This window comes from Enhydra lutris, unplaced genomic scaffold, assembly GCF_002288905.1.
Source record: "Enhydra lutris kenyoni isolate GAN:26980312 unplaced genomic scaffold, ASM228890v2 scaffoldscaffold12, whole genome shotgun sequence".
Lineage (NCBI taxonomy): Eukaryota > Metazoa > Chordata > Mammalia > Carnivora > Mustelidae > Enhydra > Enhydra lutris.
In genome coordinates, this window is record NW_019154096.1 from 25,823,991 (window position 1) to 25,850,475 (window position 26,485).

Here is a 26,485-nt window from a genome sequence, read left to right on the forward strand (position 1 = left end):
GCCAGGCAGAAAGGGGAGTGGCAAGAATGAAGCAAAAGAAATGGAACCATGGGCTTGTGGGCCCAGGTTCACCGGCCCCCACCCCCACCTCCGGCCCTGGTCCTGGGAGGTCCTGAGTCTTGGCCTCTGATGCCATTCAGTTCAGTGAAGAGGAAGGAGCACAGGCCTGAGAAGCAGAAGACCCAGGTCTTAGTCCCAGTTCCACATTCACTTATTGTCACAGGACACAAATGTTTGGAGCCTCGGTTTTCCTGCGCATAAAATGGAACACAGTAAAGCCTCCCAGCATTTTCTGGTGGGGGAGGGGGAATCCAAAAAGTGATAACGTTAACACGTGTAAGTGTTTTGGAAAACACAGTATTGTAACAGAAAAGGCCAAGAGATAACCCACCAGCTGCCACTTCTCCATCAGGTGCCCAGGGCACGTGGCTAGCTGATGTCAGCATTTTCTCCTTAAGCTACATTGCTACTTGAGAATCCATCCCAACATGTATTTTAGGAAGTAAGACCACTAGATCAGAATGGCGAGACAGAATGAAACCTCTGTCCCCCACCTGCACAAGCTCAGGACATCACGTTGCTCTTTGGGAGATCCCACCAAGCACGGACAGAACCACTAAGAACCAGAGCTGGTGGGAAGCCAGAGGGGGGCCCCGGGAGGGGTCCAGAGAACAGGACCCTCGCATCCTGGTTCAACCCTCGCCCCATGGCTATGCTTCAGCTGTCAGCTCTGAGACTGGGTCCAGAGGATAGCCTGTTATCGGACCCACTACCCTGTTGGAACTCCTGGAATAGTTAGGGAGACTAGCATCCGTACAGGAAAGAGAGGCAACCGTGCCAAGCAGGCCCAGGGATTACCCAGTGGAAGGGCTAGATGACCAGTGCCCTCTGTGGGCTGGGACACCCGCCAAGCTGGGCTGTGAGTGCCTACTTCTCAAGAGGTCTTTGCACCTGGCGTCCTGGCAGGCAACCCCAGTCCCTTTCTACCTCCTGCTGTGTTCCTGCACCTCCCTGAAAAATCACAGTCAGACCAGCCTTGGGGAGCTCTAGCTGACAATCAGGAACGCCCCTTCCAGGAAGCAATGCCCAAGCTGGGATGGAGAGTGACTGGACCTCTGTAGGCCATCTCTCCACGATGCATTCCTGAGACAGAGCCCTCACTGGAGAAAGCAGTGCCTTGGCCCCTTGACCCCAGAGCTGGGCTTTTGAGAAGCCCCCGAATTCCTGCATACCTACCCCAGTGCCCCTCATCACTGACCCCCCAGGCAGGGCCAGCCCGATCGAACAGCAGCATCCCCTGTGGGCCCCACGACATGTGTTCAGAGCATCAACTCCCCTCCATTGGCCTCTCCCTTGGAGGGAATAAAGGCAGGTTGTCTTTATTAAATGGGAACATGAGAAGGTTACAGGAATGATGGCCCTTATAATTCCTGATCTATTTCTTAACAGTAACTTAGGGCCTCAAAGCAGATTTCCTTCTGAGGGCCTCAGCCAGTGCCATGATCCATTGGCCTCCTGCCTCAGTCTCACCCTGCCTGGCCAACTCTCCAGAGGCCCCAGTGTCCCTCCCAGCCCCTTGAGAGGCAGGTGCGATGATCCCAGGGCACCTCCACCCCCCAGGTGAGTCTAGGGGGCTTCTTGGCCTCCTGCCCCTCCTCCTTAGCAGCAGGGAGGATGTCTTAGGGGCCCTGGGGGCGGAGCGTGTGGTCCAGGATAAAGATGGAGCCTGGAGCTCAGAGTAAATTTCACTGAAAACAGGAAACCACGAAGCTGTGATGTGCTTACTTGTAAGGGTCCAGAGAAGAAGATCTCGAGGCCACGCAGGAGGAAGCTGGGGAGGAAGTGTGGTGGCTTTCTGCTCTGGGGCCTCCTCCCTCCCTCCACACATCAGCAGCAGGCTTGGGGTCTGACAGCCAAATTCTCAGAAACTATATCTGCCTAGAGGTCAAAAGCTGAGAGATGGGCCAGACCAGCCTCCCCCTAGGGCAGGAGCACTCTTTCTGAGCTGGGGGATGGGAGGTGGGTCTGGTCTGTAGGCTTTTCCTTCAATCCTAGGGGTAGCCAAGCTCAGCCTTGAGCATGTATCACCCTGCCCATCTCTGCCATGGGCCCCCAAGAGCTGTTAGAACAGCACCCTCTTTCTATGGCAGCCAGCACGGAGTGTCCAGGGAGCAGATGGAATAGAAGAGGAACCCCGGGACAGAGCAGGAACCGGGATTTTGGTGTCCTGGCCACTGCAGGTGTCCATGCAGTCTCCAGGCCCAGGCCCACTCTTTCCTCAAGGCCAACCCCCCCAGGCCCTGCGCCAGCATAGCAGGACACCAACACTGCCCATGCCCTCGGGCCTGACGGGGAGCTCAGAAGCAATGCCGTGTATCCAGGGGACCTCCCTGGTTCTAGCTGCAGGCCTGGGGGCTCACTGCTCCCAGAGAGCCCAGAGCTGCATTCTTCCTCCCCCAACTCCTGTCCCCCACCTCTTCAGGCCATCCAGAGGGCTCTCCCTGCCTGCTGGGCCCTTCTGCCGGCCTGAAGTCCCGGCTTTGCGCCCCGGGGTCCAGCTCAGCAGAGCCCGCCTGGGCTGCTGAGCTAAACGCTCTCCTCCATGCACTACCTGGGCCCTACCCACTCAAACTCACCCCTTCCCCTCGCGGGCCCCCCCACCCCATTCCCTGCTCCCACCCCAGAGTATGCAGAGGCCCTCCCCACTCCTCTCTGTGTCTTAAAACGCTTTAATCAAAATTCCACAAAGCATTCCCTTGCACATGGTGTATAAAAACAAATCCAGGACACGGTCAGAAGCAAGAGATGGAGCACAGGGCCCCAGACCCTTCTATGTACACCCCCACCGCACAGGGTCCCTCTGCAGTGGAGACTCAGCCCAGATTAAGTGGAATGGAAGACCAAAGACTGGGCGGGGGAGGTGGAGGAGATGGGGGGCTCCCAGGCACTCCTGGAAGCAGAGCAGGGATTCAAGCCCATCTCCTACAGTTTTTTCACAGGGTTTGCACTTGCTGCCTATGGACTTTTCCTCTTCTTTCCACTGGCGGGAGGGTCACAGTTGGGACAATACAGTGTGCGGTCACCTTCTGTACCAAGCACACTGCACAGTGGAGGGGGAGGGGAAGAGGTGGAGCCACTCACCTTCCCAGCATGTTCCCTGTGCTCTCCCTCACCCCCCTCTGCGGTGGGTACTGCAACCTCTGGCCTGGCCCCCGTTGCCCAAGATCCCAGTTGGCCCACAGTGGCCACTGTGCCTCGGGGTGCACTTCCTGTTTTGGGGACCCTGGCCAGTGAACTCTGGGGACCAGAGGGCAGGCAGCGGGAGCCCATTTTTGTTTAACCGGTTGGCAGACAGCTACTGGGAGAGGTTGCTGGGAGCAGACAGCTGGGAAAGGCTCCCATGGCCCCTGGGGGCAGGCAGGCCCAGCATCAGAGCTCCGGGCTCACAGAGTGGGAGTCTGATAGAGGAGCAGCCTCAGGAGAGGTCAGGAAAGCTAGATCTAGCACACTGAGGAGGAGTCTTTCCACATCATGTCCTGGGTCTCGTGCCTGGGAGGATGGCACTGTGTGGGGAAGAGGGGAGAGGAGTTCTGTCCAGTGCCCATCTTGTCCCATCAGGGCTGTCCGGTCACAAAGCTCATGTCCCAGGGAGAGAAGCTGCCGTAGGCTGGAAACTATTGAACTTCTCGGATGTAGGCCATTTGGCATTTGTAGCTGGTAAAATTCAGGTCTCTGGGGTGGGCTCCCAGCACCCCACCATCCTTGAGACAGGGGCTGAGCCATCCAACCCCTTCTCCCTTCTGCCCTATAGCACCCAGAGGAGTTGAGGGTCTGGCCATCAGAGGTATCTCAGAGAGTCTGGGCTCAGATCAGGAGGGAGGAAACCAGGACCAGCGTCAAGGCTAAGGGGCCACTCAAGAAGGTCAGCTCTGCCTCAGATGCACCTGCCCCAGGCCCAGCCACAGTTGCCCACCGGCCCCAGTTGGTCTAGACGGCCTCAGAGTTTGGGGAGTCAGGCACGGGGTCTGCAAAAGAAAGGAGAAGTAGAATGAATGGGGAGCTTCTCGGTCCTTCACCCCTAAGCCCACACGGGGAGGCTGTAAGGCCTCACAAGGGGAGGGAGGCTGCTGCCCTGCAGGCCATGGGGAGGTCATGACCTCGCAGGCTGTTGTGCTCTTCGGGGGTGGGCTGTTGGACTACACTTACCGAGGGTTGGGAAGAAGACATCCCCAGGGCCTGGTGGAGACAGAGGAGTGCCCGGCTCAGAGAGTAGGTGCCGCCCGGACTCTGAAGGCTGCCGCTGAGCCATGTAGGACAGTGGAGACCTGGGTTTGGCCTCTGGCATGGTCTGGGAGGATGGGGAGGCCTCAAAGCCAGGATTTTCGAGTCCTTGCGTGTTGCCACTAGGAAAGGAGAGCTGGCTCAGTCCGTTGCGCTGCCCAGGTTTGGGCCTCTGCCCTCCTGCCTGCCCCACTCCTCTGCTTCCCTCCCCGCCCCTGCCTTCACAGCCCAGGCTTCTGTACCCTCTTCCCGCAGGAAGGGAGGAGCCAGGGTCAGAGAGAAAAGGGCACGGCTTACACTCATCTCCCCTGAGCTCAAGGCGGCGTCCTAATCGTTACTTGGCCGTCCGCCCTGGGCGCAGCCGGGAAGCCTGGGGTCAGAGACATGCTCAGGACACCAGATTCGGGAACCTGTGACAGGTTTCTCTTTAGTCAATAGAGCTGATGGCATTAGGATTGAATGCTTGTAGTATGGTGCGGGGAGCAGGGTCCTCCCTCTTCCTGCTTGGCAGCGGGACCACCTCGAAAGAGACCGCCACCCCCTGCCGCCAACTCTGAGATCCTGGCAGGATCACTGGCAGGATCTCCTTTGACCTGTCTAGAAAATCATCTCTTTCAAACACCTAGAGGCACTCTGGGTTTGCTGGTAGAGGTAACTGGGCCAAGTTCCCGAGTGGGGCTCATTCCTGAGGATACCGCCCCCCGCCATGCCAGCCTCCATGGCCACTTCCTGCACCGAGCACACCAACACACATTCTCCCAGCCACCATGTGCCCTGCCCGCTGCCCCACTAGGAGACCCTGGCCAGCCTCTGCCCTGGTGGCCTGCGGCAGCCTGATGACTTTCTCCTTGGAGTGCTCTGCAGGGAGGTCATCCCCCTTTGGGGGGTGTGCCATCCCCCTTCGCATGTTTCAGTGTCTGTCCCCAGTTCAGCTGCTTCCTCCTCCTGCCCCAGCCTGACCAGCTGACACTAGGCCTGAAGGAAGGTGCCGGGCTCATCCCAGCAGTGTTAGAGCTCAGCCTACTGGGCGGGGTGGGGGGGGCAGTGGCAAGGAGAGCACAGATGTGTAGGCCTCAGTGGCAGATGGCAGACCCTTTGCTAAGCAGTTGTGCCCTGGAGGGCTGTACAGGAGCCTCCTGCACAGCTCTCCTTCTTGACAGCTGACCCAGGGCCTGGGGAGGACCCGGAAGGCCTTGTCTGTGTTCTGAGCCCTGTCCCAGGACAAGTTATCAGCAGGGTGAGCGGGGAAAGGAAGCTGGTGAAGGGGAGTCCAGTCCAGGCAAAGAGTGACCCCCCACCCCCGCATTAAGTCCAGTTATGGTCTGAGTGTAGACCGTGCCCAACAGAGCCGCAGGCCCGGGGAGAGACAGGGAGAGAAAAGAGCTTGCCAGGCTTGGAGTCGGGGTCGGGGGTGCTGTAGGCACTGTTCTCAGGAAGATCTCCAGGGGCCTTACCTGTCCATCCGCACCAGCTCCTGGGCACCTGGGGGACATACAGACAGAGAAGCTAGTCACAAAGGAGAGGCTTCCCTAGACAGCATCCCTGTCCCTGCTGCCAGATGCCCTTCAAGGAACAGGAGCAAGGCCAGGCTGGGCCACGCTCAGCCCTGGATCCACCTTCTGCTGGTTCAGGAGGCCCACACGGCAGTGTTTGCCCTGCACGCAAGGCCTCGGTGAGCCCTGTGTTAACCGGTGATAAATGAAACTCGGGCTGCATTTCACAAGTATAGGAAACGGTGTTTGTCCCCAGGAGGCCAAAGGCAACCAATGCTTTCTCCTATGGCTTCATTAGGTGTTGCGAGACCTTTGATTTAAGTATCAGGTAAAGGCCTCACTCCTGAATTTGCTATTTCCTGTTTGGATACTTGCCACACTCTGGTCTGTCGCCATGACTTACTGAGCGGGAGGGCCGCGAACTCAGTCCCTAACTGGAGTCCCTAACTGGAACTCTCTGGTCCGTCCTCCACATTACTAGAGGGTGGCTGTAGCAGTGACATCTCTCAGGGGAGCCATAGGGGCCTGAGACCCCCTGACTTCTCAGCCATTCCGCCACTTTCTAATGCTCCTCCAAGCTGCTGCTGCACTGTCCCACTCCCATGATTCCCCACCCCCAAGCAGGCCCCCAACCAGAAGCCGCAGCCCTACTTCCCTCTTCCTTGCAGCTCCCTGAACACTTCTCATTTGCAAGAGCTCCACCATGGTGACTGTGGGGAAACGTGGGCGGGAGGGGCACACACGGAACACAAGGGAAGTTGCACAAAGGCTCCTAAAATCTCTGCTCTCGCAAGGAATCATGGCTACCGTTTAGCAGGCAGCTCTGTGCATCGGGCTTTGGGCAGGTGCCCAGCATTCCCTGGGCTCATTCTCTCCACCCATTGAGGGGGTGGGTTTCTGGACCCACTTTAGAGCTGGGAAACCCAATCTCCATCTGAAACCGGGTTGGTTTCCACACCGATCAGCCTCTGCAGGAGGCTCCCTGCCTCAGTGCTCCCAGCCCTTTCTCTCTTCCTCCCTGCATATGCTCAGAGCCAGCGCCCTGCCTGCGGCAACCCACACACGCTTGCCGTCCCCTCCCTCCCTGGACTGCCACCCCACCCGGGCGCTTAGCCTCCGTCCTGCAGCCAAACTCCTGGTGTTTCGCAGTGACTTCTGTTCCCATAATTCCGGCAGCAGCACTTCTCACAAGACTAGATGAAAAAAGGACCCATATCTCCCCTCCCTCTCCATTTTGCATGTGGTTTCTCTCCCATCATCTCTTGGGTCTGTCTCGAAGACTCTGATCCTATAACTCATTTTTTCTTTCTTTCTTTTTTTTTGGAAAGGGGTGAGCCAACTGGCCTCCAAAATACTTTTTTTTTTTTAAGATTATTTATTTATTTGACAGAGAGAGAGATCACAAGTAGGCAGAGAGGCAGGCAGAGAGAGGGGAGGAAGCAGGCTCCCCGCCAAGCAGAGAGCCCAATTTGGGGCTCTATCCCAGGACCCCGGGATCACAACCTGAGCTGAAGGCAGCGGCCTTAACCCACCGAGCCATCCAGGTGCCCCCAAAATACTTTATTAGAAGATAAATTATTGACACCTTCTTGTTACCGCATATATTTAATTTAATTTGGGGATAAGGAGCTGTAAGCAGCTACACGTCACAGAATTAGGGTCCGTTTAGTTTCAGAGGATGCGTGCAGCACTGGGAGCTCTTTACTGAGAGCTGAGTGTGTCTCCCTCCTCGTCCCTTCCTCACCTGCGTGAAAACACTGCACAGATGAACACGAGCTCACAGCAGCTCCACAGTGATGACTCTCCCTGCTTGAGCCTCTGGGGTCTTCTTTCTGCTCCAAGCCCTTGACCCGCCTGCTCCCCCCCCCACATCCCCAACCTCAGGTATTTCTGGCAGTAGGCTATGGCGGGTTTTGTGAAAGGAGTGTGGATATCCTGAAAGTAAGGGAAAGGCGACCACAGCCCCTGAGTGAGCCACTGTGGGGGCTCCAGGTTGGGCCCCCAGGAGAGAGGGCAGTGCAGATGTTACGGTCCAGCCAGAGGAAACTGGGTGTGAGCCAAAAGCCACCTGCCAACAGAGCAGCTCTCTACTACCTTCTGCAACCGGCCAGAGGGGAAGAGGCAGGAGAGGTGACGCAAGGGCCGGAGCAGAGGCCTCCCCACCCTCCTGCTCCTGGAGGCCTCAGGCTAGCCCAGGTTCAGGGGTGGGGTCAGAGGAAGGGCAAGGGCCACTGTACCACAAAGGAGGATGAAACGGTATTTGTGGCCATGACCGGAAGCCTGGCTCCGCGGCTGACTGTGAGGGTCCCTTGGTGAGTTACTGAACCTCTCTGTGCCTCGGTTTACTCAGTTGTCATGGAGGAACAATTGTAGGACCAAGTTGTCGCATCGTTAGGAGAGAAGGCATATAACATCCTTGGCACGGGACCTAGCACAGCAACCTTCCCAGGCTGGGGTTGTGGCCAGGATGTTCATGCCAGTGAGCATTCTGATGATCTGGTGGGAGGAGCCTGAGTGGAGAGCTCTGGGCTTGAGTCCCAGCTCTGCCATTTACGCACTTCAAGAACACTTGGTTAACGATTTAACCCTGCTAGTAAGCTCAGGTTTCTCAGCTCCACAGGGAAAGAACTGAATTAAGTTATCTCCAGGATCCCTTCCAGTTCTGGTAATCCAAAGATTGTTTTTGTCCCAGCAGTTACAATGCTGGTTACAAATCAAGCCTACCCCCTACCTTAAAGCAGATCCGCAAAGGATCTCCGGGGGCGGCAATTTTATAAACCAGTTTGAACCACTCTGTGTGACCATTCAATCAATAGACATTTACTGAGTGCCAAGCCAGGACCACTTGAGGCTGGTGGGCACTCAGGCCCCCCAAATGGCACACCTGGGTCCCCTCCTCTCTCTACCATGCTCCTTGCAGGGACCCAAGCAGCTTCCATCTCTGGAACAGAGAGGAAATGTGCCTGCCTCTTGCCTTTGCTGATCCCAGGGGCTGAGCTGGGGGCTGGGGCGGATCGCTGGCACTCTCACCCACCCCAGGCAGGCGAGGATACTCACGGCGGTTGGAGGCCACCTGCCTTTGCCTGTAGACCAGGAGCAGGATGAGGGGAAGGCAGAGGATGCCCACAATGCAGGCGCTGGTAGCCAGGGCAGCAGCTGTGATGCCTGTGAGGAGAAAGAGAGCCACAGTGAGACTCCATTTCCTCCATTTCTCCTGAGGGGAGACTGAAGCCCAGAGAGGAAAGTTCCAGGCAGCAGGGGGACCCAGCTTTACCCAGGCCCCGCAGCCAGACCCTCAGTGACCTGCAGAGGCAGAGAAGGCCCAGGGATCCCCTTTCAAAGAGAGCCCCATGCCACCTGCCCACATGGGCCCAGGGCACACAGAGATGAGGCCAGGTGCTTAGAGCAAAGGCAGCTCTGGGAAAGAGAGAGCGGGGTCTTCATCCCAGGCCCCTGGGGATGGCTCAGCTGCCCTGGGCCACAGGTTGTTCCCTGGAAAGGGAAAGCAAGTCCTTCACAGACCCTGTGTCCTGACATTCAAGGTCAGAAGGAACCCAAGTGGTGAAAAACGTTTAGAAATACATAGCTGTGATGGTTGCACCACACGGTGAGCAGAATTAATGGCACACTTAACAGTGGTTAAATTGCTAATCTTATGTTATATACATTGTAACAATAAGAAAAAAAAAAACACCAAAATGAACAAAAGCCCCACTCATCCCAAGAGACCCCTTAGCTCTGGACACAGCTTTTGGAAGTGATCTCACACATACAAGTCACGGGGGGAGATGTGGGTGAGAATTAGAAAAATGTGAATCCTTATCCTGTGTTTTAAAATTTTAGACTTTATAAATTAATATATATATAATTTATATATATATATGTGTATATATATATACATATATACGTGTGTGTGTGTGTTAAAATATATTTAAGAGTTTTCTCCTGGAGCACCTGGGTGGCTCAGTCATTAAAGCATCTGCCTTAGGCTCAGGGTCCTGGGACTGAGCCCCACATCAGGCTCCCTGCTCAGCAGGAGGCCTGCTTCTCCCTCTCCCACTCCCCCTGCTTGTGTTCCCTCTCTCACTGTCTCTCTGTCAAATGAACAAAATCTTAAAAAAAAAAAAAAAAAAAAGTTTCCTCCTCCTGCTGCTCCTCCTCCCCCCAGGGCCCCCTGCAGAGGCAGTCCCTGTCCACACTTTCCTTGCGTGCAGCCCAGATTTGTTCCCTGCATACACAGCAAATGGCTGCTTTTCATGACTATCGCTTTGCCCACTTAGCATGTCACGTTGCCCACGGACAGCTCTGGATGGCACAGAGCTCTACCTCATTCTGCCTCGCGCCTTGTCGCTGGGCTCACCCCAGAATTTATGGAAACAGTCCCCCACTGGTGGACATGCAGATTGCTTTGATTTTTCCCCATAACTAATAACGTAGCCGTGGACTCCTTGCACGTGCATCGTTGCTCTCTTGGGAAAGTACCGCGTACGCAAACTCCCAGCGGCGAAAGTGCTGAGGCAAAGAGTACATGCGTTTTCCTCCAGGCTGCTGTCTAATCGCCCTCCACGTTACCATCCCACCAACAGCATGGAAGGCTTCATTTGTTTCAGCCTGTCTGCTGACGCCAGGAGTTTAGCTGGGAACAGACATGCCTCGGAACCACAACCAGCGTAAATGCATTTCCTTCCCAATTTCAGCCCTTCCCAAAATACAAAATATGGGCTGGGATACCTTGTCACGTCGTCAATGCAGCTCCCGGGGAGCTTGGGGAAGGTGGAGGGGTTGTGGTCCTGGTGTTGCCTTTGCACTATTTATTTGGGAATAAAGGCTGTTTTTATCTCATTGTGTTGCTAAACACCATGATGGTGTAAATAAGCTTTCCGGGGGGGGGGGGGGGGTTTGTTCATACCAGGGGCTTTGTTCATACCACGGAAGAGAACAAACTGTTTACAGGCACTTTAGACCTACCCACTGTTCAGGAACAGTTGCTGTGCTAATTACAGAGCAAGTTCAAGTCCACATTAAAGCAGGTTCCCTGCACATCTCAGCAATGCTGCGGTTTGACGTGGAGTAGTGAAAGTAGACACATTCTGTAATTCAGACATTCAAGGATTTTTAACTCCCTGTCATAGGACCTTCTGGTGGGCACTGAGAAGGGGGTTGCAAAGTGCTCTATTCTAGTCGTCAGAGCAGGGCTCCAGACTGCTACTAAGCCACGTTCAGTGGGGTTCGATGCTTACTCACTGGGAATCCCTGTCCCCACTCCAGGCCTGACTCCTGTCCCCAGGCAGAGATCCCCCTCTGTGGGCCCTCCAGGGGATCAGGACCTGGTTTCCTTACAACCTGGGCTGAGAGTTGAGGTCAGGACAGGGAGACAGGAGTCTGGGGACAGTTTTGTGGGACCACCTGCCCTAGAAGCTATGGGCTCTTCTGCAGAGCCCAGCCTTGCCCCAGCTCCCCACCCCCTCCCATAAGCATGGCCAGTACCTGAGGAGGAGAGGGTGAGGGGTCCTGCTTGGTAGCCTTCTAGAGCCACGCTCACTGGGAAGGTGACCAGGCACTGGCAGAGAGAGCTGCCAGGCCAGCCCTGAGAACTATGCCAGGCCCTTACACAGCAGGCTGGAGGGGAGTTCCACCCAACCCTACCCTTCTGCACAGTGCACCCTTGTCTAGAGCCTGCCTATACCCCGTAGGTGGGTATGTAGGTAGGTGGGTAGGCAGGTAGGCATGAGAGGGGAGCAGGGAGTTCCTTCAGGCTGCCTGGTTCCCCCAGGAGGGGGTTGAATGAAAGCAAACCAAACATTCTGCTGTGTAGGGCGACAAGGAGGTTGCTTGGCAGGAGGTAGCCTGCCCAGGCCCCTTCCCTGGGCTCCGTGAAAAAACCACAGCCCCTCAACAATCGGGGGCTCCTTGGAGACCAACTTCCTCAGCCTCTCTCCCCTCCTCCCCCAACGTCAGACTGACTTGGGCTTTCAGATGATTTCCTAGCCCAGCCACCCTCTTACTTCCCAAAGAGACCATTAGGAGACAGGGCTGCAGGGAGAACAGAAAATCCCAGAGCCGCTTGGCTGGAAGCATCATTAGCCAACCAGGTACCAGGGCTGGGGTACCGTGGGGCACCTGTCTTAGTGCGAGCAGGGACTGGGGTCTTTCCAAAGGTTGGCAAGCACTGAGGGCAATACCCAGCAGCCCACCCTGAGGCCCACTAAGCACAGGGGTCACTGGGCAAATGTTTCCAAACCATTAGAAAACAGATGTGTGCCCACTGTCTATTGCTATCTACTTGCCATCCCATCATGGCCCACATGGTACATAATTTCTTTCTTTTTCTTTGAGGCGGGGAGGCAACATTTTTTTAAATTGAGGGTTTCTATAAAATCTGGACTTCTGACCTTGCTGGGAAATGGAGAGGCTGTGGCAGCCCCGGCCCCCCTCAAGCACGCAGCAATTGGAACCGCACTTACAGGCTGGCAGCTGGCTGCTCACCACGGTCCCCACCCTCCCCAGGTCCCTGGCTTCAGGGGCACTGGAGTTTTTGATCCCAGATTCAGCCTCTTGGGTAACACGGATTGCCTCCCTGTTAGTGGGGAAGGGATACACATGCTCCCATTTCTCAGAGGACCCATGATACCAGGAGAATGGAAATACTGCCCCCAAACCCCCACACCCTACCCAAAAGGATAATTGGGTTCCTCTTCCTCGGACACCATGTCCACCTTAGTGATAAGACTCCACCACAGCTAGAGTCTCCAGACCTCCAGAACCAAGAGTCTGGAAAGGGACTGGGCCTCCAGAAGTCACCAGCAAAGTCATCACCCTGCCCTCAACAGTTCTGATAGAAGGAAACACACCCCTTTGGCCCTTGGGGAACTAGATCACTGTGGACAGTAGCTCAGGGAAGCAGGGACCAGAGTGAGGCTGTGCATCCCTGGAGGAGAAGGCAAATGTCAACATCTAAGAGTACAGGTGCCCAGCAAAGGAAACTTGACCCACTCTTCACAATCAAGTTCAAAGTTCTGCTTCAGCCTTGGGTTCTTACCAGCCAAAATTCCAGGCCTTCCTGGTTCACTTCTGTTTCCTTAATTCCTGCAGCTACTTCTCTAGAGTCTTAATTAGGAAAAGTGAATCAAATCTCTGCTCCCTCTATTTTGTACCTTATTTCTTCATTGTCCCCACTGGCATCTCTAATGTCTGTCCCCAGGACTTAAATTCATAAAACTAATTTTCAGAAAATCAGTGTTGAGAGGGGAAGGCAACCCAGCACCTGGGCTTTGTGACTGAGAACCGGGTGCTCTGGCTGAGAGACTGGGAGCAGTCCCCGCACCTGTCTGCGCCTCTGTTTCCCACCAGTGAAATGTGGGCAGTGGCAGAGGGGACGGTCTATAAGGGAGCTCTGGGAGCTCCTGGAGGAAGAAGGGGGACTGGTGGGTTGCTCAGAGTGGAAGGAGCAATGGGGAAGTGAATACTCGTGGGCCCCCTCCAGGTGAAGCTCGGCCCCCGCCCCGGGGGCTTGCACACACAGCAGTCCACTCTCACCAGGGAGCTGCCGGGGGAGGAAGTGAAGACAGCAGTGGCCTGGTGCTGCGGCGACACATCAGGTTTGCGGTACACAGAAACGGGCTTGAACCAGAGTTCCTTAGTTCCATGCAGGTCTGGCTCAGACGGAAATGTGTGTTCTAATTTTATCCCTGGCTAAGCTGTTTGTTGGTTCAAGCAAGAGTGGTTGGAGGAGAAAGTCATCACGACCTTTGAGCTGGGCTTTGCTGGGGCTGAAGTTCTAGCTGCCCTCAGTCTTTGTGCATGACCTACTGGAGGGCAGGGGGGGTAAGGTCTGCACTCTTGTATCTCCAGGGCTGAGCCAGGGCTGGTCCACATTAGATGCCTTGTAGATACTGATGGATAGAAGGCTCTGGAAGCCAAGGCACTCTCCTCTCCAAAGAATGGAGACATCTCCCCTTTGCCTGCTGCCTCCAAGCTGCTGGGCATTCTGCCCTGGCCTCTGAGTGCCCAGACATCCCTCCAAGCAGTGGCCTGCCTTCATCCACAGGATGCCTCCCAGGGCCAGAAGCAGGGGGCTGACTGCCTCCCATCCACTGCCCTCTGCGTTCCTCAAGCTGGGAGGAAGGTGAAGTGAGCACATCCCAGCTGTGTGAATTTGGGCAAGTTACGTCCCCTCTCTGGGCTTCTTGTCCATGTATGGAAAGGGAAGGTGGTGCTGCCTGCTTCAGAGGGCTCTAATCAGACTACATGGGGATACCAGTACTTGTAAAGACTGAGCACAGTGCCTGGCATGTCGGAAGAGCTCTAGGAAAGGTAGTTCTGTTCCCCTTCCCGAGTCTCTCTGTCCTCTCTCCCCCATGCACAGAACAAGGAAGTTTTAACAAGCCAAGAGGACCCCCACACACACAGCCTTCTATGGGGCAGAGCGCTGGTGGGCAAGAGCAGCATCCCCTGAAAACAGCTGTGGCACTCGGCACCTGTCCTGGGGGACACTTGGCCGGAGACCACTGTCAGGGCACCCCCCTACCCCCAGGAGCCGGCTTCCCCGGGCTTTGAGCCTTGGAAGGGGAGTGGGCTTCTGGGAAGTTCAGCCCAATGGCTCTGGGGAAGGGGGCAGTGAAAGGGAGGGGCAATAGCAGGGAAGGAAGAACAGGGGTGCCATGGGCTTGGGGTGATGAGGTCAGAGTTTTGAGTGGGGCCTGGGTCCAAGAGGAGGGCAGAGGAGAACAGAGAATCCAAAAGGGCCAAAAGGGCAGTCCCTTACTTTCACTCTCCCTGGGCGATGGTGGGTACGCGATGCACTGCGTCGATGCTGCTTTGTCTGTGGGAGCAAAGAGAAGGGGCATTAGGTGGGCCTGAGGTCAGGAGGGCCTGTCACAGCCAGCACACGCACACACACAGACACATCTTCTCACCGCATGGCTGGGTGTGCCCGGATCACTCTCACATCCTGGCGTGTGGATACCTGCGGGCACCCAGCCCATTGCCTCACACGCTCTCACCTGGGGACACACACACACACAGAGTCACTCCCCAACAAGCGTTCACCTGCTCACACCCCAGGTCACATATCATGGCCACCGTCTTGTCCTGAGCGGTACCTCCCATCCTAGGTTGGTACCCTCTCTTACCAGACAGAACCATGCACACCCCCCTCTCTGTCACACCCCACCGACCGGAGAGGCTTACACGCAGCCCTACACCCCATGACTACCTCTTCTCACCACATACGTCCCTGGAGTGTCCATGTCACCCATCTGGAACCACAACCCCCTCCTGACACAGAATCACACGTGGTCACGCCACCCGGTCCCTAGCAGCCTAGCCCCAGAGTCGCGTTGTCACCTCGGCTCGCTTTCCAGCCGGGCCCTAGGGCGCCATCCCAATGGCCATGCCCCCCCACCCAGCAGTCCCGTAGAGGAGCCCTCACCCGTCTGCACCACCAGCTCCATGGCGCCGTGGACCCTGTGCTCCGAGTGGTGGTGTCTGACCTCCACCACCAGGCAGCAGTAGAGGCCACTGTCTGCGAGGGTCAGGTTGTATATGGTGATAGAGAAGTTGCCGTGGTGGTCAGAGACCGACTCCAGCCCATGGCGCTTGGCCAGGTCCTGGCTGGCGTTGGCCTGGTGGGCGCTGTGGTGCAGGTGGAGGTCCTGGAACGTGAGGTTGCGGATGGGCCGGCGCTCTGAGCACACCTGTACTTCGCCCCGTGAGCTGCGGTACCACGTCTTGTAGTAGGTCACGTCGTGCCCTTTGGCCATGGGACCTGCGATCCTGCAGGTGAGGCTGACGTTCTGCCCCTCGGAGCACACGTACAGGGAATATGGCGTGGCCACCTTGAAGGCTGCCGCTGGACCTGTTCAGAGAGACAAGAGACGGTCCCCTGCCTGCGCCAGAACCACTCCCAGTTCCCCCTGAGTGAGGAGGAACCTTGGCCTGGGGTTCCAAAGATGTGGATTCCCCAGCGACGGGCCCCAGGCCAGTCAGCTGGCCTCCCTGGGCCTCAGCTTCTTCCTTAGCTCCTGAACCTGACTCCATCGCGGGCTGCATGGGAGGAGGAGCTTCTCCAGGTGAGGGACTCCCCTGTCCTCGGGGAAGCTGCACAAGGTGCAGGACAGGCTCTGGGCAGGCGGCGGACTGGGCCCAGCCAGCGTGTCTATCTCCCCACACCATGGCCACTGGCACTGCGGCTCTGCCCATGACCAGCCGCGGACAGCTCCTGCCTCCACGCCCCATGCAGTCTGGTGGGAAGCAGGATGAGGAGCATGAAGGCTATTTGGGAAGAGTAGCTCTTTGCCCTTGACCACCCTTCTGGGGCCATTAGCACTTTGGGCCCTACCCTCTCCTGGGGCTGGCCATATCTTCCCACCCCCTCATCAGGGAGCACTATTGGAGCACCTTCTGTGTGCAGGGCCTGGGCCAGGGGCTACATCTCACCCGGATGCTAAGCGCATGGCCTCCCCTTGGGAGCTGAGGGCCTTGCCACATTGACAAAGCAGGCCTTCCTGACAAAGTAAACAACAGGCTAAAGGGCAGACTGGTGCCAGCCTACAGGGCACTTGGAGGAGGGAAGACTTAGCCATCCTGGGAACAGTCAGGAGACTTCTCGAAGGAGCAACTGTCTTTGGGGTTGATGGATAGAGAGGATTTCAGCAAGTAGAGGGGGTGCCCTGGGCCAGGTGGCGAGGAGGCGGGAAAACCCAAGGTATCTCGGGGCCGGGGCTACATCAGTCAAGAGAGGTCGCCTCATCTGTGTACCCACTGCCATCCAGTCTTCTTAGAGATATTTCCTGGTTCATTTTGTCTCCAATAGGCAAATGAAGCTGTCCCCTGGTCCTCTTTATCCTACCCCAGCCCCCCAGCACTTAACCATGCTGATCCCCCCAAGCGATGACCCTTAAAAGGAGGACGCTGGGGCTGGAGTCCCGGCTCCTATCTAGCCGTGGGAGCTCCCCTTCCTCACATGCGCAATATTGACATAGTACATGGTTGTGAGAGGACAGAGTGAGGGAAAGCTGAAAACACGAGATATGTATGTTCTAATGCCCTTTACAGACACAGGGAGGATCACTATGGTTATTATACGTTAGTGGTATTTGAATTTTAATTGGCATTTCAGAGGCTGTCGTAAGTCAGGGAAGGAGTTTGGAAATGCGTGCAGAATCCAAACCAGCACGTCTCTTCCACGACCACTGTATGAATCAAGATAATGCCACTTCCTCCTGCCCACACCCCCTTCCCTGCCTTTAGAGCCTGGGAACCTCCAGCAGAGCTAAAAGCTTTGCCCAGTCCAGAAGAAGGCAGCCTGGTGTAGCTTCAGAACTGGACACGCCTGCGTTGGAGTCCAATAGCTGGGAGTCCTTTAAACTCTGAGCCTCAGACTCCCCCATGTCAAACAGAAATGAAAAACATCTACCTGCCAGAGTTGAAGCAAGGATTACAAATGCTTTACATGAAGTGCTCATAAATTGCTTTGCTAGTACTTGGTGCTGGCTACAGGGAAGCTAGACTGCTCTCCCATTCATTTGGGCAAGTCCAGAAACATTTCCTAGGAGTGAAAATAGTTCTGCAGAATGGAATGGAGAGGCCAGCTCCAAACTCTTTCCCACTAAGGTGTGAATGACTAACAACAGCTTGGTATCCAATTCTGGGGGGCTTGCATATTGAAAGCAGAGTGTGGGGGGTTAGCAAAATCATGGCCCCAAAGAATATATCTGCAAGGTGGTGTTTTAGGCCCCTAGAAAGTAAGGAAGATACACACACACACACACACACACACACACACACACACACACCCAGATCCTTCCATTCACTCCACCCACATGTGAGAGGGAGCTAAGTCTGAGAGCCCCAGATCTACGGAAAATCTTTGCCAAGGTAAGCAGATATTTCACAACTTGCTGGCAAGATGCTGGTCTCTGTTTCAGGCAGAAATGTAGAGGCCCAGAAGGGGAAAGTGATTTTCCTAAAGTGCCACAGAGGAAGGGTCTGTTTGGACTCAGAACTTGGAGCCTGGGAGGCTTCAGGTAAAGCCAGATCTAGTTAGAACTAGAAGAAGAAGGAAGTGCAGGTATCCTGTGCTATGCCAACTCCCTTAGGGGCATGTCTAGCAACGCTATAAGGTCAGCGTTGTTTTCATTCCTGTTCCACTGAGGAGAAAACGTGAGGCACAGAGATGCTAAATAATTCAGTGAAAATCACAGTAAGTGACTCGGACTCCCCCTCACAGGCCTTGGTGGCAGCTGTGGCCACAGAACTGTGTGTGCCAGTAAATGAAGGGCATAGTAGACAGGGAAAGGACCCTCACAGGCACTCCCAGAAAGACCAAAAACCTGCCCAGAGAGCAAGACCAAAGAGCTGTGTGCCTTCTGCTCCCCCCTTCCCCAACAGGCCCCAGCCAGTGGCAGCTCCCACCAGCACCTCTCTCAACTCGTGCCCCATCTTTCCTGTTCCCAACCCCACATCCTCCCCCAGAGAACCCAAGGCCGGAGCCAAAGCCAGATCCAGCAGCATGTGCTGCCATCACACATACCTTGGGGGCTGGGGGAAAGCGCTGGCTCAGTAGAGGCCCCGGGCCCGTGTCTGAGATGGCTGCAAGGGGGACAGGCAGAGCCAGGGTGGAAGCAGAAGCAGGAAGTGGAGCACAGAGCTGAGCCAGGTGGGGCTGGGGGCTGCGGAGTGGTCAGAGGTATAGATGGGGCTAGCTTGTGGCTGGGGCGGATCAGGTAGGGGCAAGCAGCACCGCCTGCCTCCGGTGGGACCCCAGCCCGGGGGCTGCCAGCGGAGCCTCAGGCTCCAGCCCTCAGGGTCCATGCAAGGGGGTGGGTAAGCACAAAAGTGCCTGGACAGCACTGGGGAGAGATTTTCAGCCCTAAAGGTAATTTCCTTGAAAACCCAGGGTGGGACACAGAATTGCAGAGAAGAGCAAGGGGCGGGAGGGATAGGGAGGGGAGCATTGCTCAATCCCCAACACCCAACACACCCCAGAGGACGTCTTCCCTTTTAAGAAAAAGGAGAAGCTTGCAGTGGGATTCAGGTTTGGGGGATGGGGGACAGCGTTCAATTTCACAAAAGGGCCCAACAGCAGTGAACCAAGTGTTCCCAAGGTCTTGTCTTGGTCAGGGGTTCAGGGACGGCGGGGGTCATCCCCTTAGGTGTCTAAGACTCAAGCCAGGTCAAAACCTAGGACAGCCTGCCCTTGGGAGGGTGCTCAAGGGCACAGAGTTGGGGAAAATAATGCCCGTCCCCCATGCTGTCCACAACTGCATGGGCACACGTGTTACTAGGGATATTTATATCGCACAGCTGGATTTGTAATTATTTGGCAGGAGGATGTTGTTTATTGTCAGGAGCAGATCCTTTTGGACACCTGGGTCATTGTCAGAGATTGGGGAGAGGCTGGGGAGGAAAGCCCTCAGCTCCAGGGTGGCCGAGAACATGTGAGACAGGAAAATGACCCTGGGCCTGGGCCTGAGCCCAGTCACTGCGCAGCTCTTGGAGCCCAGCTGTCACTGGGTAAGGAGGCAGAAGCCTCCGGAGCAAGATTGCTAGGAACCTGGAAAATTCTAGGTCTCAGGATAAAAACCTTGGTCTTACAGATCCCTGGGCCCCTGTCCTCACTTAGCCACATCCTTGCTGTGTGCCCTTGGGCAGGTCCCACCCTTCTCTGTGCCACCCTCTCCTCATCTCAAGAGACTCCCCATGTTCCATGGGGGGTTAAGGGGGTAGGAGAAGAATAAATGAAACAAGATGGGATTGGGAGGGAGACAAACCTTAAGTGACTCTTAATCTCACAAAACAAACTGAGGGTTGCTGGGGGGAGGGGGGTTGGGAGAAGTGGGGTGGGGTTATGGACATTGGGGAGGGTATGTGCTATGGTGAGTGCTGTGAAGTGTGTAAACCTGGCGATTCACAGACCTGTACCCCTGGGGATAAAAATATATGTTTATAAAAACTTAAAAAAAAAAAAAAAGAGACTCCCCATGTTCCTAGGCCTTTCCAGTTCTGAGAGCCTGGGGCAGGAGGAAGGGGCTATGTTTCCTTAGGGCAGAGGAAGGAAGCAAGAAATGGGCCACTTACGTGTTAGGACTTACTTGCTGAGCGTTTTATACTCCTCTCATTAAATATCCCCTGAAGTAGGTATTATCATCCCCGTTTTATTTATTTTCTTTTATTATTTTTTTAAAAGATTTTACTTATTTACTTGACAGAGTAAGAGAGAGAGACGGAGAGCAAGCACAAGCATGGGGAATGGCAGGCAGAGGAGAAGCAGGCTGCCTGCTGAGCAAGGACCCCAATACAGGGCTCGATCCCAGGACCCTGGGATCATAACCTGAGCCAAAGGCAGATGCTTAACCGACTGAGCCACCCAGGTGCCCATTTAAAAGATGAGGAAGCAGACGCTGAAGTTAAACAACCTCGCCAAGACCACCCAAGCCTATGTGGCTGAGCGGAAACCCACAGCTTGGACAGGCTAGCACTGCAGGAAGGAAGAGCCCCCGCCCCCCACCCTGCAACTCCTGAAGCGGGTGGGGCTGACACCTGTCAGAGAGTGAACTGACCTCAGGCTGACTGCAGCTTCCAGGCAGTCTTCCTGGCTCTGCCTGGGACCTAAACCGAAAACACCATGCCATCATTCCACAAATAGGTACCAAGGTCCTACCATGAGCCAAGCCCAGGGCAGAGAGGCCACCCCTGAGGGATGGCCGCTCAGAATCTAGTCTCGCTCCTGCCACTTCCCAGCGGTGGGACCCTCAGCCAAAGGCAGGCTCAGGCCCTTGTAGAAGCTTCTGTTCCAGCAGGCACCGGGGAGAGGGGCTCCTGGCTGGCTCCGTCTAGGGGTGCTATTTTTCATGACTTCACCTCTTTCCCCCCAGAAGGCACCTCGCGAAACCCTGTGGGTGTGCACGGGATGGGTGTGTGTGTGGGTGTGGAGAGGCCTGTGTATTTTCCCTGACGGGGCATGAGTTTAGCCCACGGTTGCCAAGGCGACGCCCCAGCCTTTGGAGGTGGGGCCCCAGCTTGATTAGTCAGGTCTGGGAGGCCGCACCCAAACAGCAGAACTCTGTCCAGCTGCTGCTAGCGCTTGTAAGTAAACATCCCACAGTCCCTGATCCTCTGCTGTTGCTGGCCCGGCGCGAGCCGCAGAAGGCCAGGACCTCACCTTCCCAATGAGCGCCAAGCAAAAGGCCAGGACCTCACCCTCCCAACGAGCGCCAAACAGGCGCGGAACTGGTCTCCAGCTCCCGGCCAGGCCCTGTCCCCCAGGAGGGGTCTGTGGAGGGTGTAGGGAAGGGCTCGGTTCTGTCTTTAGCAAGCGGCAGAGCACAGAGGGAAACAGAGTCCAGGAGCAATCAGGACCGAGTCTGCCAGTGCCGAGTTCCAGGAAGTGACCCCCGGTGCGAGGGGCGGAGCCGGCAGGTCAGCGCCTGGGGTCTGTGGCCGGCAAGGACAAAGGGCATCTCAGATGTGTTTATTGATACCTGCCCCCGCAGGAAGTGTCCATTCACATCGGACCAGGGAGTCTGGGAAGGGGAAGCCAGGCTCTATTGGAGGAAGCGGGGCTTCCAGCACCTTGGGAAAGCATCCGCACATCCGGGGCTGGAGGCTGTTGGCCAGCACGCCTCCCTGGAGAGGGCCTGGGCAGCTGGCCAGACGCCCCGCCACTGGATGCTTCTCTGGGTGCCTCCTTCCCAGACTCGCCCAGGCCTGTGTGCAGCCCAGAATACCAGCTCCAGCCAGCTTCCCCCAAGGGTCTGGGCTGTGAGGACTTCCTAAGGTCCAGGCTCCAGTCCCTGTGCCCTGCCCTCGGTGCAGGCAGCCCATAGCCTAGACACAGTGGAAGTAGCCTGGGGAGGGCCCACGTCCTTCCTGCAGAGGGAAGCTGGCCTGGCCAGTGAGGGCTCAGCTTGCTGTAAGCTCTCTCCCTCTTTCCCTCCCCGCAACTACCCCTACCCCCCATCCCCCCCCTCGGCCTGTGGTTATTGGGATAACTAGTGGGCCCCACCATAAGAGAGGACCCAGCTGGAGCTACTGTATTTACTTGGACACTGTATTTACTTGAGGAAGGCAACAGGGGCTGGGAGAACTGGGGGCTGGAAGCGGCTTGGAGAGGCCCTCTGACCCTGACTTGACCTCTTAAGAAGGAGGCCACTGCTCTCTTTCTTTTCCCCAGAGGCAGCTGACCTGTCCCCTGCCACCAGCTATTGCTTTCCACAGTGGTGGGTTGGCTCCTGCAGCGGTGGGGGAGGAGCCAATGGCGACTCTAACACAGTTTTACTTTTAGTTTTATGGCATTAAATGCCATAGAATCACAACGAGAGAAGGTTATCCTCTCCTCCCCACCCCGCTGCCTCTTTTTAAACAAAGGACAGCAGGTTAAGGCTCAGAGCCTCCCCCAGGCTATAGTTTCCAGCTAGAACTGAATACCCTTATTTGGTTTTCTTGTTGTGTACTTGCATGATTTGGGTCTATTTATGGCAATGATACTGGCTTTCCATTGGTGGCAGTGGTAGAAAGTTTCCTTTTAAAATCTATTTACTTGGGGCGCCTGGGTGGCTCAGTGGGTTAAAGCCTCTGCCTTCGGCTCAGGTCATGATCCCAGGGTCCTGGGATCGAGCCCCGCATCGGGCTCTCTGCTCAGCAGGGGGCCTGCTTCCCCAAAACTAAACTAAACTAAACTTAAATCTATTTACTTAAGTAAAAGAATAAGTCCATTTGAGGGGAAAAGTAAGTACATATGATAGGCAGATGCTGCTGCCCAAGTCCCAAAGGTAAGGAGGAGAAGGCCGAAGCTCAGGGGGCACTGTCTCGGAGCTGCCCTTCCGAAGGGGGCAGTCAGGCTCCCTGACACCCCGTCCCCCAGGCTGCCAGTGGCTCAGAGAGAATGTGTGTTCGGGGTCCCACAGGGAGTGAAGAGCTTCTGCTGTTCAACCCCAGGTGCCCAGGGGAAAGAGCATCCCAGGCAGAACAGTTAAAGGACGGGGTCCCCTCAGGCCCGAGCACAGAAGGTTCATTACTGTGTGACGCAGGTACCTAACCGCCACGGCCTTTCCCTCTGGGAACGGGCAGCCCAAGCAACCCGGTGAAACGTAAAGATCAGTTGCGAGAAGGATCCCAGTTAGACGGGCCAACCCTGAGCTGGGCTTGCCTTGAAGTTGCCAAGTCCCCCATCTCTAGCGAACCTGAAGAGAATCTACAGGTGCCTCCATGGACATTTCACACTTTAAGTGCCTGTAGGTGCCGACAGGTGGCGGGACCTCCAGGATTCTTGGAGTCTAATCCTAGGGAAACCAGTCCTGCCTTCCCACACCCTGGGCTCTCCAGCCAGCAGGGAACTTAGATGGAGGGCTACAGAAAGCCAAGCAACAGCTAAACACCCCATGTCATCCACCAGGGGCCAGGCACGGTGCTGAGGCTATGCACGGACTCTTCCTCGCAGCCTGCGGGGTGGGATACCATCATCATCATCATTGTAGACATGAAGGAACTTGCTCAGAGAGGCTGAGTGAGAGCCCACAGCTGTAAATGGCCATCTTGGGATTGGAACCTAGATCCCACTGACTCCCGAGACCAAACTGTGGGGCTCACAACCCCAGGTCCCTTGCTTCACCATTCCCATTACAGGCTGCCATCACGGAGGGTTTGGGCCTGCCAGTGCTGCTGCTAAGGGGACCCGAGGGTCCCTTAGAAAGCTGCACTGTCAATCCCTGGGTGCCTCAGTGAAGGCAGGCTGCTCCTAGATGAGTAGCAGGCCCAAACCTGGGGGCCTCAAGCCCACTATGTGGGGTTTAGTCCGTGCTGGTTGAAGGTGTCACTGCCCATAGGCCAGATGGGCCCCGAGGAGCCCTTCCTTCCTTCCTTCCCTTGATCTGCTGGAGCCTAAGACCCATATGTGGCCTATAGGGACACAGGCCTATATAGGGATAGGTGGCCTCTTTCAGCTTCCCAAAACTGTCCCTCCCACCTGAGCCACCCGTTCCAGGGAGCTCAGGCCCTGGCAGGGAATCTTTACCCAGCTCGTGGGGGAAACAGACCAACCCAGCTGGGCGAGTACTGGGCTGGAATTGCTGGGCATCCCTGGCATTGGGTAGTTGCCCCCTCATGCCCATGGGCCGGCCTCAAGGGCCATCCCAGGGGTTCTGGACAGAAGATAGTGGATTTCCTAAGAGCTGACCTTTGCTGTGTCAGAGGCTTGCGCCATTGGGTTACCCAACAAGGCCCTGCAGTGTGTTTACCATGAAGGGGAAGATGGGGTCTCCCCTCCCTAGCCTCAGTGCCCCTCCATGCACTAGTCCCAGAGTCCAGGCCGTCCAGGTCCGCCTATAAGGCCATGGTAAGGACAAGAACTTTCTCAGGTCCTATAGGAGTGCATATAGGGGGAGAAGAGTCTGCCACCCTTGGGGTCTGCTGGGGCCTGGCTCTCTAGGTGCTTCCCTCCACCATCTCACCCTGAGTTAAGCCCAGGAAAGGGGTATCCTGAGTACCTGCTCACCAGTACCTGAGCAATCCTGCCCAAGGCAACCCAGCCCCTCCGCAAGCCAGTGAGTAAGTCTTTCCAAGTCACAGGTCAATCCTCCTGACCGTGCCTGCGACGAGGCTTCCCGTCTGTTAGCCCCTCGTTACACACTGTCCTGGGTAGTGTGAATGTCCATTTGCGTGCCCATATGACATTTAAGAATATTGAGTCCCAGAGTAGTTCAAAGCTGAGAGACCCCCTTCAGTGGAAACCTACGTCGAGCTCTAATCATCTCCTTGAACTGGGCCTGAAGCTGTCCCTTTGGAGTGCCAAGCTGTCTGCGTAGCCGAGACCTCTAGGGGAAGTCTTCTGGCTAAGTAGATGATACGGGGTGAAGGCTGTGACCCTCTCTGCTACCCGCTACTCTGCAAGGGGGCCCCCTACACCTTAGTTCTCCCAAACTGGGGCTGCTGAACAGAAAGCAGCCTGGCCAGGGGAGGGTGGGGAAGGGGGAAGCAAGCAGAAGGGCCTCTAGGGCTCAATTGAGAAGAAAGGGGCAAGCAAGGCAGGTGCTCTGTGGTGGGAACGGTGCTGGCCTTCCTGCCTGCCACCATCCCCTGCCCCTTCTGGAAGCCATGTCCTGCCATGAAGCATGGCCTTGGTGCCAAGACGGCCTCCCCCATACTGGGAGAATCCAGGCCAGGGCTAGGCAGCTCCGTGTGTGGGGTGCAGGCTCCCTCCTCCTTATCAGAGGCCAGACTCCCAGCACTGAGATAACATGGCCACCTGCAGGCACCCAGTTTGTTTCTGAGGTATATTCCAGGTTCTCTCAACTCCCTCATTTTGCTCCTGCCCTGTACTCCCCACCTTTTCTTCTTCTGACCCGCCCACTGGGTCCTTGTGCCAACCTTCCCCCCCTGCCTCCCTGACTCCTCTCATGACTCAAGCTTTCCCTGGGCTCTCCCCACAATGTTTGGTTCACAGGCTGCCTGCCGGCCCCCTCTTCCCCCGCTGCTCCAGCATTGGGCACGCAAGAACCAGGGGCCAGGCTATGGGCATCCCAACCTCTGCCCTCCCCCCGGCTCCCCACCCTGCTCTGGGTGCCCCCGTGTCCTGGCCAGGATTCCACTTGGGGTTGTGACAGTCTGGGCTTTGGGAGGAAAAAGTGGCACCTCCCTGGTTTTAGGGCCTCTGAGCATGAGCTGAGGAAACCGAGACCAGAAGGATGCCATAAGTAATCCCGGGACCCAGATGGGGCTCATGGCCAAGCCAGGAAAGTGGTCCACAGTCTCTCTAGGACTCCACACCGGTCCTTGAGCTGCAGCCTTGCTAGGATTTCGGGAATCAGCTGACCACTCAACTCCCAGCAACCAGACCCTCAGGATAAGGACCAGATCGGCGCCCATATCTGGGAACGGACCCATGTCCCCCAAGGTTCAACCAGGAGTGTCGCCAGGGAGCAGGACACAGAGTACCACACCTCCTGCACCCAGTGAGATCCTGGAGCCCTGAGGCAGGACGGGCAGGGAGATGCCACAGGTGTCAGAAGCCTGTAGGGTGCACAAGAAAATGCTGGGGCTGTCCCCACGGTGGCCACCTCCCGTCCTGCAGGAGCTAGTCCTGCTCGGGGCTCTCTGTGCACAGAAGCGTTGGCAGCCAGCAGCTCGGGCAGCTGTCAGAACATGCAGATGTGCCACCGCCCGGCCAAGGCACTTGGCAGACAGCTGCTGGCCCCTGCAAGTCGGTCCCAGCAAGTAGGAGACACGGCAGGCAGAGGGGGGCGTCCCGCTCCCCCTGCGCCCCCCTCCCTAGCGGTGTTGTCCCAATGCTCCTCCCCAGCGCCTGGGTAGGACTCCTGCCGACCTTACCTCGGGAGGCAGCCAGGAAGAGAGCAAGGAGCACAGGCCCGCAGCGCGGGCCGCTGGCCTCCGGGACCAGGGGGACGCCCATATCACTGCCGGGCGGCGTCTGGAGCCCCGGGGCCCGGAGTGGGACCGCGGGCTTGAAGGGAGAGCGCCTGGTGCTCCGGGAGCGGCGGCACACAGCTGGCCGGAAAAGCTCCGGCTGAGTGAGTGCAGAGTGAGGGCCCTGGGTGCCGGAGCCGCGGCTCCAGGGCCCACCCCCCTCTCCCACAGCGCCCCCGGGGGGCCGTGGGGGGAACTGCCTCACCGAAGGCCTGTGGGAGGGGCTTCCCGCTGACTCACAGGGCGCCCGGCCCTCTAGGTGGAGGCGACAGCCCAAGCGTTCCTATCAG

At 56.6% G+C, this 26,485-nt stretch overlaps 2 protein-coding genes across 2 annotated transcripts in view; one reads left to right on the top strand and one right to left on the bottom strand.

The window, feature by feature from the left end:
* LOC111144669 (cadherin related 23) overlaps window positions 1-26,485 on the top strand; it is a 354,437-nt gene that overhangs the window by 287,102 nt on the left and 40,850 nt on the right. The window lies entirely within an intron of this gene.
* Window positions 2,723-26,224, bottom strand: LOC111144670 (V-set immunoregulatory receptor). The gene is made up of 7 exons (XM_022499071.1): window positions 26,100-26,224; window positions 15,205-15,630; window positions 14,539-14,595; window positions 8,832-8,939; window positions 5,736-5,763; window positions 4,207-4,403; window positions 2,723-4,025 (listed from the first exon to the last, which is right to left on the bottom strand). The coding sequence occupies exons 1-7, from the start codon at window positions 26,179-26,181 to the stop codon at window positions 3,988-3,990; spliced, it is 936 nt and encodes a 311-aa protein (XP_022354779.1). The 5' UTR covers window positions 26,182-26,224; the 3' UTR covers window positions 2,723-3,987.